This window comes from Notolabrus celidotus, chromosome 19 (genome assembly GCF_009762535.1).
Source record: "Notolabrus celidotus isolate fNotCel1 chromosome 19, fNotCel1.pri, whole genome shotgun sequence".
NCBI lineage: Eukaryota > Metazoa > Chordata > Actinopteri > Labriformes > Labridae > Notolabrus > Notolabrus celidotus.
Window position 1 is genome coordinate 18,975,841 of NC_048290.1, and position 12,589 is coordinate 18,988,429.

The 12,589-nt window shown below is 39.4% G+C and overlaps 1 protein-coding gene across 1 annotated transcript; it reads right to left on the reverse strand.

Moving 5' to 3' along the window:
* Positions 1-828: 828 nt before the first annotated feature.
* atp8b5b (ATPase phospholipid transporting 8B5b) lies at positions 829-11,702 on the reverse strand. Its single transcript, XM_034709054.1, has 27 exons — positions 11,636-11,702; positions 11,422-11,480; positions 11,173-11,286; positions 10,947-11,045; positions 10,750-10,811; positions 10,494-10,566; positions 10,235-10,305; positions 9,899-9,981; positions 9,622-9,780; positions 9,271-9,359; positions 8,603-8,796; positions 8,303-8,511; positions 8,175-8,218; positions 7,914-8,079; positions 7,411-7,599; positions 6,391-6,506; positions 6,143-6,307; positions 5,708-5,819; positions 5,445-5,550; positions 5,119-5,269; positions 4,726-4,909; positions 4,426-4,649; positions 4,060-4,143; positions 3,707-3,952; positions 3,368-3,506; positions 3,037-3,167; positions 829-2,183 (listed from the first exon to the last, which is right to left on the reverse strand). The coding sequence occupies exons 1-27, from the start codon at positions 11,688-11,690 to the stop codon at positions 1,896-1,898; spliced, it is 3,612 nt and encodes a 1,203-aa protein (XP_034564945.1). The 5' UTR covers positions 11,691-11,702; the 3' UTR covers positions 829-1,895.
* Between the last annotated feature and the right edge of the window lie 887 nt (positions 11,703-12,589).

Below are 12,589 nucleotides of genomic sequence, written 5' to 3' on the forward strand. Positions count from 1 at the left end.
AAAGACATCATTATCTTCTGTCATATCTGGATCAGATGCAAAGCTAAAAGCTTCTCTGCTCTCATGCTATGGTGGGACAGCCCTCCACTAGTGATGTCATTTGTAGGTGTCCCTGAGGACACTGCAGTTGTGAGCTGAATGCAGTATGCGTGTGTGGGTGTGCAGATATAACAGTGCAGTTTGCCTGTATGTGAAATGTGGGTGAAAAGAGAGCTCGAGAGGAGAGGAGAACAGGCTGAGTGAGATTAAAACTGCACACAGCTGCATACATAATGCAAACAAATCTGAAGAGCTTTGAGTTGAGGCTTCCTAAAAGAGGTCAGGATATAAAATATTTACATAATCAGATGTTTTCGTCCCTCACAGATTCTGACGCCTCTGTGTATAATGATACAGTGAATTATACAGATTTGTATATGTTTGTAATAAATAATCTACTATGTCTAGAATTTCAGATAACTTTTCCTTCATGAGGCTTCATAGGTATCCACAAAGAATGTTACTCAAAATGCTGTTTCAAGCTTACATGTAAATAAATGACACAAGAGCACGTAGGTGGTTTGATTTTGGTCTTCTATGATGACTTTCCCTGTCCTTGATAATAATCATTGCTGGTATTTTTCCTCCTGTGGGGATTTATTATTGTGTGTCTTGCTCTGTTGTATCTGTCTGTGTATTTATATTTGTGGAATTTGGCAACAAAAAATCAAAACTTCAATTCCTCAATTTCTGTCTCTTGATCTGACATCTATCTATTGACTCTACGTTGACACTACCATTACTATTTTTGATTGTTCTTTATTTTATTATAATAAAAGAGATGGTTACACAAGTTAATCAAGTTGTTTTATTTCCAGATTCTTACATGTTGAAACTTGAGCGATTTTGAAAATCAATGAAAGAAACCCTGACATTATACAAATCACATATCTACAAATAAAACTGTGTTAGGACTGATAAAAATGGACCTGTGAGCAATATTTGTCTGCTGGTTCATGCAAAGTTCTTTGTTTGTACTTTAAACCATCAATGTTCTCAGAACATGGTTACATATACAACACTGACCCCTGCCTGTTGAATGGGAACACTGCGTCAAGCTGGTATCTTTTTATATTGTATTTTAACACCTTTTAAAAATGAATACACAAATTAAATACATCTTGATGATAACAATGTGTAAACAGAAGAGTGAAAATAGGTTCATTGTAGATCCCCTTCCTTAAAACAACACCCTGAGTGTTTACAGTCACAAAGACGAACACACAAAATTAATCGTTTCTGAATGAACTTCATGTTAGAGGAAGCGTCGTTACCCAGCTTCACAGCTAGTGGCATCTTTTACATTATTAACTTAACATAAAATTGATAGTTCACACAAAAAAAGGTTAAAAAAAAGGAATATGAAACAAAATAAATCTCACTGCAGTTTTAACTTTCACGTTTTAGCACTCTAAACTGCATTAAGTATTAATGGCCATTTCCAGGCTGAAAACTCTGACTTTCTAAACCACTCATTTTTTTAATTAAATCTTCAGTTTTTCAAGCACACTTTTAAGTAGACACTGTTTTTAAAAAACTCTTTTTGTTTGGGTTGAAGGTGCTGCATGTTTCTAATATCTGAAAACTCTGTTTGGTTACAGTATTTTTTTTTTTACTGTCAATAAAAGTGGACAACACTTCCAGCCTTTCTGCATATCTGTCCAGGGAAGATAAGGCTTTGTTAAGAGCAGTGTGGTCTCTTAAGGTTGTATGTGCTGTGAACTTCAACTTTTATCCTTTCAGAAACCTTGAAGTAAAGCACTGTGAACTTCACCCTGTGCATCCCCTGATCAATGTGAGCTAGTTTTCATGATAAAAAACAAACTCTAATGCTGCTTCTCAGCTTGATGCAGTGTTCACTCTGTGGGTACCTCCTGCGTTGGACTCTTTGGCTCCTCCCTCTCCTCTGCGATGGTGCGGTAATGTTGTGGCAGATTCTGGGCCAGAGGGGAGTCTGTTTGGGAGAACAGAGCCGGCCGGGTTCTCAGGGGAAGTTTCAGCAAGAATTTGCGGGAGGTCACCAGGTCGCCGTAGCCTTGGGTGTGTGAGAAGGCGTAGCCAGACCGACGGGTGCTGATACGCCTGACAGGTGGGCGGCGAGGTGCAGGAGTTGGCAGTGCCTCCTTCCGCACCTTATGTCTCACCTTGAATAGGGACAAGACTTGAATTTAGTCCTTCTAGTATCTACATAACTACTAATTCACCTTAAAGCTGCTGTTGGTAGGAATGGTGTAAAAAAATGTTACTTTTTTTCTGCCGGATTTGGAGAAAAGGTCATAATACCAATCGGTACTCATCTGTAAGTGCAGTAATTTGAGACTATTGCAAAATATCTGCGTTTTCCAATGTCTTTGTATCAAGCAATGTTATTATTCCCTTCGTTCCTGTTAGCACGGACCAATCATAGCTAATATGCAACCCTCTGTCCTGATTGGTCAAATGGCAGCCCCACTACGTTGCCCTGATTAGCTGGGAAGCCACTACTTCCTCATAGAACGCGCACAACGATCTTTTGTGGTCGAGGTTACGACAGCAGAGAGGGGAGGTGTAGTGTTGACATTCGAAATCTCTCTTCGAACTGATGTATATATAACGACTACCAACAGCAGCTTTAATTGATTAATTGATAATTGATCGTTAAGATTTCCAAAAAACGATCACGGAGAAAAATTAATATATATATCCCAGTTCAAATCCACAGTGATGTTTTATTTGATTAACATTGTTAAACGTCCATTTTCGTCATCTCCCATGCTAGTTAGCTTGCCAAATTTGCTATGCTAACCAGAGGTTGATTTCAAACAAACTAAAAATAAAACCCAACATTTTATATTTCAACCATCATATTTAAGCTCAATCTAGTTTGTGAAACTATAACACAATTTCTATATTGTCTTTTACTGTGTTTTATCAGTCAGAAAAAAGTATCTTGATGCATAAAAAACCTAGGAAGGCATAAATTAATGTCATGTCACTCTATGTCGTGTGTGATCTCACCTTGTCGTTGATTGTCGGGCGGATCTGAATAAGAATAAAACGGAAAGCCACCACAGGCAGAAGACAGAGGAGGGAAGTCAGCAGCATGATCATCCATACATTAGGCTGGTTCAGTGAGTTTCTTGCTGTTCCTGTAGTTCAAAAAATACCAACAGTATGAAACATAAAGAGTTTAATACCACACAACCCCACAGTATTGCATGAGGGGTGGAATGGACTCAACACAGGAGGTTAGATTCATCCCGTTAAAAAACTTTTACATATTTAACTATGTTAGAAGACTAAAATTTAAAGATGCTGCCTCTATTATTAATGAGCGTGAAGTACTCACCAACAAAGGGGAAGATGGAGGTGAAGATGAAGAACATGCCGTTGCTGTACATGGTGAATGTCATGGCAAAGTAAGCAGCCAGACTGCCCCATACAAAGAACTGGTTCACTGCTGTCCAGTAATGGGTGTCCAGACACAGCTTAAAATGTCATTTGAAGTAAAAAGAAAGCACAAATTTTGTAAGCAAGTAAATATATTCATTCAAAATCAAAGATAGTTGACAGTTTTATAGATCTATATACCAAATGTGAATGTCTGACTGAGGCTTATCCATTGTAAGTAAAGGCACACTGATGCAAAAGTCCTACAACTTGCTGTGATGCTTCTGCTAATTCCTACCTGTACGTTAACCACAATCAGCAGACAGGTCTGTGCCAATAAAGCAAAGGACTGATAGTCAGCGATGTCTTTGCCATCATCTCTGACCGTGTCGTAGATGGCGGCCCACGGGATGAAGAAGAGGATGAGAGAGCTGTAGCAGCTGTGCATCATACAGCGTATAAAGATCTTTTTACTGAAGTACAAGTTCAACTGGCCCGGAGTGTAGAGTTGAGGATACTGGAAGCTCCAGCGGTCATTTACATCCTACAGAGGCAGAGGATTATGAGCAGAGAGAGATGCAATGAGAGGGTATAGATGCCACAGTTAGAATGTCAAAAATGATAAAAGTTTGATCTTGTTTCAATGGTTACCTGATCAAAGAGGCTCATGCCGAGGACAGGGAGAGCTGTGTACACCAGGTTGTAAGACGTGATGAACCACTCATCATATACAGTCTATAACCAAGAGCACAAGAGATACAAACCAAAAACAGTGAAGCTCAAATAATGTATGTAGATTTTGTCAGGGTGCATCAACTGAATGCTGCATTTCATGTATTTCCTATTTGCATTTCATCACATTTTAATACTCCTCATCTGGAGGGATTACATAATTTGAAATGCTGGAATAACATCTCCATTAAAGAGCTGAACAGTCTCACTTGATTCTCATTTATTTTGTTATATTTTTTGTATTGCATGTAGTCTGTTAAATTGGTTCCAGCATGTGTTCCTCACCTGTGCAGAGAAGCCGCAAAAGAAGGCATACCAGAAATGCACAAAGGTGAAGGTGAAGTTCTTGTAGAAGAAGTACCGTAGGAACTTGCACATGCGCAGGTAGGACCAGCGACCGTGCACCAGCAGGAGGCGCTGAAGGTAACGGAACTGGGCAAATGAGAAATCACTGGAGAGGACTGCTTGCATGCCCTCCTGACCGCTGATGCCCACACCTATATGAGCAGCTGAGAGACGGATAGAGAAGGAACTGTTATCCTGCTGTTTGGTTAAAAATACAACTGTCTTGTTGAATGAGCCTACCCTTGATCATGCTAACATCGTTGGCTCCATCTCCAATAGCCAAAGTGATAGCCTGCTTATATTTCTTGACCAGTTGAACCACCTGGGCCTTTTGCAGAGGGGTGACCCTGCAGCAAATCACAGTCTGACACATGCATGCTGTCCTTAGCAGCTCCAGCTGCAAGTCCTTTTCCAGAGCAAAGGCCTGAAGAAAAAAGATCAGAGGAGGATCAGAGGACTGTACTGGAATCATGTGTCAAGGCCCTGTCCCTAAACTAGACCTCTGAAAACATTTCCAACAGGACACCAAAAAAAGGTTCTTTCTTCACTGTCAGAGCTCCCTAGAATGAAACGTACACAAAGAGCATTGAACAAATGTTCAAACAGAAATGATCAAAGATTATTAAGCCTCACCAAACTGTGTCCATTTATAATGAGGGCGTATTCTCCATCCACCTCCTCATCCTGCACAATCTCAGTCTTCTTTAGCCAAAACAGGCCTGCACGAGACTTTGTCACTGATGGCTCATCAGCCGATTCTGGACGCATTTTTCTTCTTGCATTTCTGAAACAGAAGAAAGAGGGGTACTTGCTTGAGTTTTAAAACCCTGAATGCACATTTAACACTGCTCTAGCTATGGTAGCAAATTGTATGCTAGTCCTTTAAAGTTTGTTCATGTTGTATAATAATTTCTTCTCCATTCTGATCAGATGCTTCATGAGTTGTCAGTTTGACTCACTGTAGCTCAGCTTTGACTCCTTCTGCCGTATTTGCTGAAACAATAAAGATCTCTGTCATCTCTTCTCTTAGCATGTTGCAGGAGTAGCCAATATTCTCTGCCGTCTCTGTAAAAGAAATCCATATCTGTGGTTACTTTGTTGCAATGACATTGCAAAACATGCACAATTAAAGTTAATAAGAGCATATTTCACTTTATATTACAGTATTCTTCATTCATCTTTGAAATGAGGAATAAGATTAGGCACACATATAGATGCTTACCTTGTTTATCCCCTGTCAACACCCAGATTTTGATGTCCGCTTTTGTGAGTTGCTCTATGGTCTGTGGCACGCCATCCTGTAACTTATCCTCAACAGCTGTGGCTCCCAAAAGCTGAAATTCACAGAGCAGAGGGTGGTTATGTTGAAAGCTATCATTCCTTTTCAATGAACTTACAGTATTATAACAAACATCTTAGTAGACATGCTTATGCCGTAAGTTAAAATCAGCTAAAACTCAACACAAGCTGGTTCTTAAGTCTGTATAATAAATCTCTTTATTGTTCTTACAGTGATTGATGATTCTTTAATGTGTTGTAAGGCAGTAAATTTGTCTTAAATAAGCAAGCATCCATACTTCTAACCAAGAAGCAAACCACCCTGTTGTTGAGTCAAACTTCCTGACAGTGTGTCAAAGCATTAAGTTGGTGGTCTAACCATCAGATCTTTCTCTATCTCTTCATAAAGTTCATCAAGTCTCTCCTCTCTGTCATCCATGGCAGTGCTGGCCTCATGGTGGCGCTGTCTCCACCCGTCCATGTATCCCTCATCTAAGTCCTTGTATGCCAAAGCCAGTGTGCGGAGGCCGTCACCTGCATACTCCTGTTTTGGCAAAGTGAAGCATTTCAGTACAGAACAATGACCATTTTATGAACGCATCACAATGATTCAAGCACATGACTTACGTTGAGGTGTCCTGTGGTGACTTGCTTCAGTTTGTCACAGGAGGGATGAAGTCTTTCAAAGATGATGGTGTCTGCTCCTTTGCAGAAAAGAGTTAACTTCCCTTCAGGGCTTCGCACTGGAGATAATAATGGAAGTCATTTAGTGAGGCAAAGTCATGAGTGAGGACCATTTTCATGATTATTACATGAATTAAAAAAACATATTAGAGAGCATTATATGAATTTGGTTATTTTTTAACCCTCTTGTTAGGTTGCGGGTCAAATTGATCCTTTTTAAAGTTAAAACATCGAAATGAAATTGTTAAAACAAATGGTATGAAACTTCTTCTGCTTGGCTTAATAGGTGAAATCAACATATAGAATTAAAATGGTTCATTTCACATATTTGCAACCACCCCCTACATGTTTATATTACATAGATGCTCTTTGTGGGTCAATTTGACCCAGAAGTCCAAGTGGTGGACATTCAGAGGTTCCTACCATTTTAGGTAATATATGTCTTCCAAACCAGCTAAATACAGCATTAAAATCTGGGCAGCATGTGACAGTAGAGGCGTCTCTAGTTAATTTATCAACATCACTTCATAAAAAAAGAAAACTCAAATAGTAAAATAAAACACTAAATCTAAGTCATGTAAAACTATTGTATTTATATTTAGGTCTTTCCAATTTACATTAAAACAAGTTTTAACATTAATTTTCATAAAAAACGAGTGAGTTAAAATTAATTGAACCATGAGCTGTGAGAACTAAAGAACACCATTGCACTAAATATTGATTTAAATGGTTAGTAATGGATTTGATAATGAGATTAAAAAACAATTTATGGGATTTTTTGAGGTTCTGACACTTATGGATAATTAAATATGCCCCGGGTTAAAGTGACCCAGCAACATTATTGGTGTTCATGAGAAACAAACATAACAGGAGGGTTAAGTTTGCAATTGAGTATTAACCATATAGAGTAAGATTGCAATCATGAATGTGACCGATTAAATAAACATTTTGCCACTACTTTACCTATTACTGACATTCTCTTGCGGACATTATTGAAGTCAAGAACAGCCAGAAGTTCATATGTCACTTTTTTGCCCATCTCCCAGGCCGTGATGGTCTCTGGTGTGCGTGAGCGGAACACAAACCCAAAGTTTCTTGCTGCGGTCACCAGAGCACCCTCATCAGGAGACTGAGCTTGATAGTACAGCTCCCCTGTCACAGACAAAAAAAGATGACACAAGAGAGAGAAGAAAGAAAAGAAGCAACATGAGAAATTTCCAAAGTGCGTTGATTTGTAGCATATATAGAGGAGTCTTTAAGTGGGCCCCAAGTTAGACTATGATAAATCTTACAATCAAACACAATCAGGTTTTGAATTTCAGCCAGTCCTCGGGCTGCTAAATAGCTGATACAAATTGTTGAAAATAGATGAAGGTAAGAAGATTAAGTAGGATTCCACACAAACTAGCAAGACCAATCAAAGAAAAAACACAGCTTCAAACTTCTAGTAAATAGAGGACGCTCACCCTCTTTCTTTTCCTCAGGCATGACTGTATGGCAAAGAGCCAGCAAGCGGAAGAAGGCTTGAGCCTCCGGGCTTCCCTCTCTCAGCGTCTCTACCAGACTGTGGTCGTGAAAGGTGAACTTTGGATCAGCCAGATCATTCCACCTGAAGTCGACTTTCTCTGTTTTCTGCATTGAAGATGAAGAAATAGATGAGTTAGAATGATACACGTTACACACAATTCCAAAAAAAATGACAATAAATATGACAGTGCTTCTCACACCTCTGTTATTTCCACCCTTTGTCCAGAAAAGTCAAAGAGCTCCCCTGAGAAACAGTAAAACAATCAGAAACTGGTCAAAAAGTCTATTTAACTCTGTAGATCTGATATTACGCCACAGGGCTGCTCACCATAAGCTTTCCCATTGATAGAACACTTATTAAAAGTCATGATGTTCTGCGTCAGAGTCCCAGTCTTATCACTAAAGATGTATTTGATCTGGCCCAGCTCTTCATTCAGCGTGGTGGTCCTAGCCTGAGCAGGAGTGTCACTCTTGGGGTAATACATCTTCCTGTCCCAGTCTATGTAGAAGCTGTTCCCCAGCCGGATGATCTCAACACTGACGTGCAGAGACAAAAGCGTAAAGATAAAACAACTCTGACTCTAAACTTCATGATAATTCTGATTTGTTTTCTGTGCTGGAAACATACCTGACATAGAGAGAAATTGGCACCACCGTGTTGAGGACAATTACATAGGACCAGAAAGTGAGGAAGATTGAGAGGGGAGCGTTAACCCCGCTTTCCCGAGGAAGGAAGACTGTGAACACTGAGCCCTCCCTCATCTCCCAGATTGCATTGCCGACCGTCAGAATGCTGCACATAGTCGCCAGGAAACCGAAGATCTGACAAAGAAAAGATGTTACAGAGTCATATTTCAGAAATGGTGTGTTTATAATCTGAGTCAGTAGATGATAAAAGCACATTCCTATGCATAATCAAAGGGCATTATGTGATCAATGACTCAACACTGATATATTTAATCCTACTGGTTTAGTACTATTTACATTCAAGAACCATGTCAGTTGGAGCAGGGCTGTGACAGACAAGCTAAGAAAGAGTGTTGTGCCAAGCAAACCCAAAACCAAGCATTTTGTCATGAGAGCATTTGCATAGTTTAAATCATATACAGTACAAGCTTATAAAAACTGATAAACCTGGGGTCTCTTTGATTTGAGCAAACACCAGCAACACATTTTACTTAATGTTCCAGAACATTTCAAGATTCATTCATGTGTTTGCTCGGCTGTGAGATAGTTGTGCAACATAAGATTTGCAACTCATGTGTATTTGTGTGTGTGCATGGAAATCAAACTCACACACAACACCAGGACATTCATCAAATGATCGATACTAGTCCGCTTGAAAGTTGTCTTGCCACTGTTCTGCATCAACTTGGTGTCCAGACCTGGAAAGGATACATCTTTGGTCAAATATACAAGCAGGATTGCAAAAGCATTTATTTCAGCATCAGTAATTGAATATAATCAAAAGGATTATCTTCATTAAGATTTTAAAAGATTTGTTTTCTATCACTCTGACTGAGGTCCCATGAGGAACCTTTGAATTTTATGCCAAGGCCTATCAAGATTTTCTGAAGACTAACATCTCACTTGTATTGACCCACAAGATCATCATACATGGCAGAATGTGAGCTGCTAAGACTTTACCTCCAAAAATGACCAGGCCAAAGCACCACTCTGTGTTTCTCAGAGTGCATCCTCTGAGCAACACTTTGTCATTGTCCAAAGAGTAGGTTTGTCCGTTTAGCATCAGGACTCCTTTGAACTTGTCGAGACGGTTATTAGGGGGCTCACATTTCACTTCCCCTAACAGAGACAGAAGCTAGATGTTAACGATGTTTACACAATATGGAACATTTCCACTCATGACTGTGGATTTGTTTGTCCTTTTTGTGCCACGTGTGTGTGTCTTTCAGTTTCTCACCATTGAAGTAAGCCAGTGCGTCAATGCTGTCTCCCAGCTCTCCAGTTACAGTCAGGGCTTGTTTTACCTTCAGATTGGTTTCACTGGAAGGAAGGATATGATGGAAGGGAAATCCAACCAGCCATCAGTTATGCACTCACACATATGAACACACACACACACACACACACACACACACACACACACACACACACACACACACACACACACACACACACACACACACACACACACACACACACACACACACACATGCACACACACACACACACACACACACACACACACACACACGCACACACATAGATGAACACGCACATATTACTGCATACTTACCCATCTAATTCAGCTGTTTCTACATAGACCAGATTGAGAGGCTCACTGCTGGACAGCAATAGAAGATCAGCCTAAAAAGAAAGCATCCATTTTAGCGTAGACCACTAGAAGTTTTGAAGATTAGAAGATAAACTTTGCTATCTTTTTATTTTTGCACTCTGTCTCGACTTAATTGCAGCTCTTCTTATCACTGAAAGCGTCAACGTTTCTCAAAGAACACTACTTGCATTGTTTTCTTATCTTCATTAGCATCACTTACTGTGACAAACTGGTTATTCTCCAGCTTGATGATGTCTCCAACCTGAACATTCATCCATTTTTCATTTTTTAGCCTGCAAGAAAACACAAGAATAAAATATTCAACAAAATCACAGCGCAGAAAAAGAGAACCGCATAAAAAGTGACCTTTAGAATATGCAAGTTACTTCGCAGCTGAATGTTTAGTATATGTCTGTAAGTGTATCATTCATAGCGTATATATGTGTAATGCAAAATTTGCTTTTAAGACGACTTACTGTCCATCGATCAGGATGCTCACGGTGCGGTTATTCACTAGTTTGTCACTTTTGTGTCTGTTCTACAAAGACAATACAGGATAGAGAAAACAATGCAGGTTCTGATATTTAAAGGGATTCAACAGTAAAACAAAGCCATGAGTTCAAAATGTTCCTAGAATACTGCCATTATCATTTATTGTTATCATTTAGCTCACTATGTCATCGCTGGCATCCTTGACTGCTGTTATAGACAACACCAAAACTAGAGGGACGGCCGTAGTGAACCAGGAGAGAGAGGAGACTTGTGGGATTAGCTGTTGACAGAAAACACACACACTCATATAATTTATGCTGTAATACCATTTGTTACAGTTAGAGCAAACAAAATCATTGACATTTGTAAAAAAAAAAAGAAGTCCATATCTGCCACCGAATGTTTACCTGAAGGACCATGAGGAACAGGAAGTAGGCATTGGCGAGCCTCCTGAACTGCTCAAAGAGGTTCAGAGGCAGGAAGGTGAAAATGTTGTATTTGGAGGTCCTGATGGCATTGTTCTGAAATATAAAAAATGAAAGAGAAATATGAGGCAGTATGGTGCAACATGACTGAGAATATCATTACAATTATTTTATTCTACCCATCTTGTCATATTTTTACATGCACACAGAAGGGTTGGTGTGTATACTTACAACATAGCGGAAAGACAGATTGTAAGGTCTGTCATTCGCTCGCAAGAGTCTCTCCTCCTCTGTGAAAAAGATTAAGAGGTAAAGAGGGATGGAGATAATGCAGGAGAACACACAGGGAGGAAGTTATTAGGTGACTTAGATTGCTAGGAAGAACATAAAGTATGTAAAAGTGGTTTTGCACTTTTAAAAGAAGTTAGTATACATCTTTTCTCACCTCCTTTCTGCTCATTCCCACACAACCCCCCAAAGTATGACCTTACTGACTCCATCCTTAGCTCAGTTTCTTCATATTTCACACCTACAGAAAGAGAATGTGAAACAGCTGCATTCAGTAAGTGAAGCAGAGAGACATTTCTTTGTGGTCAGACAATATGAGATCGCAACAGAGAAGGTGAACTGTGGCCATGACAGGGAACCAGCATATTTCATGACGTGTTAACATCTGTTCTGTTAATATCTCAATCTCACTGATGCTGCAGACCTTTACTTTTGTTCTTACTGTCACTGCTAAGTTAAATTAAAACTGAAACAAAAGCGTGTGTGCACTGCTTTGATCTAATTCTTGGTATTTTGGTGACAAAAGCTGCTTGAGTTGTACTTTTTAGTATGTGAAAATCAGTGTAGATAAAACACGTGGACCCCAAATCTCAAATTATTTGGCTAAGGTGAATCACAATATGCTTTAGATATGTCTTTGGTTTTCTTTTACAACAAAATCAGTCAATAAAAACATGTTTCTGTGTTTTTTTAATTAAAATGTAAAGGTTAAGGGACATCTCAGGGAGAAAACAAGTCGGAGTTTTTTTTAAAGTTGACGTCAGGCAAGATCCTTGATTCTTTATCAACGCTGCAGAGTGGTAAAGGCATCGAGCCGCTCCCTCAACCCTTTGTACCTGAGTAAGATCTCTGGCAGATTATCCATAAACACTGAGATTAAGATAACGATATGACAGTGAATGTTTGACTTGTTCAGGATCACAGTATGGCGAGACATTAAACAGACAGCAGAAAGTCTAGTTTATATTCATTTGTGTCTTTTTTCTGTCTGTTCTGCTGATACTCCTAAATTCAATGAGGAAGAACATCCACGGCCCTTCATGAAAATCAACACGACACTGTGCGGCCTTGCAAAGCCTGATTTGTTTTGATGTACAGTTCAAACTTAAGC

Coding starts and splice junctions, on each gene's coding strand:
- atp8b5b (XM_034709054.1), bottom strand. CDS start 11,690: ATGGAGTCAGTAAGGTCATACTTTGGGGGGTTGTGTGGGAATGAGCAG. Junction 11,046..11,172: donor TGTTCCTCATGGTCCTTCAG/GTAAACATTCGG, acceptor TTCTGTCAACAG/CTAATCCCACAAGTCTCCTC. Junction 5,270..5,444: donor GGAGTCAAAGCTGAGCTACA/GTGAGTCAAACT, acceptor CTTCTGTTTCAG/AAATGCAAGAAGAAAAATGC.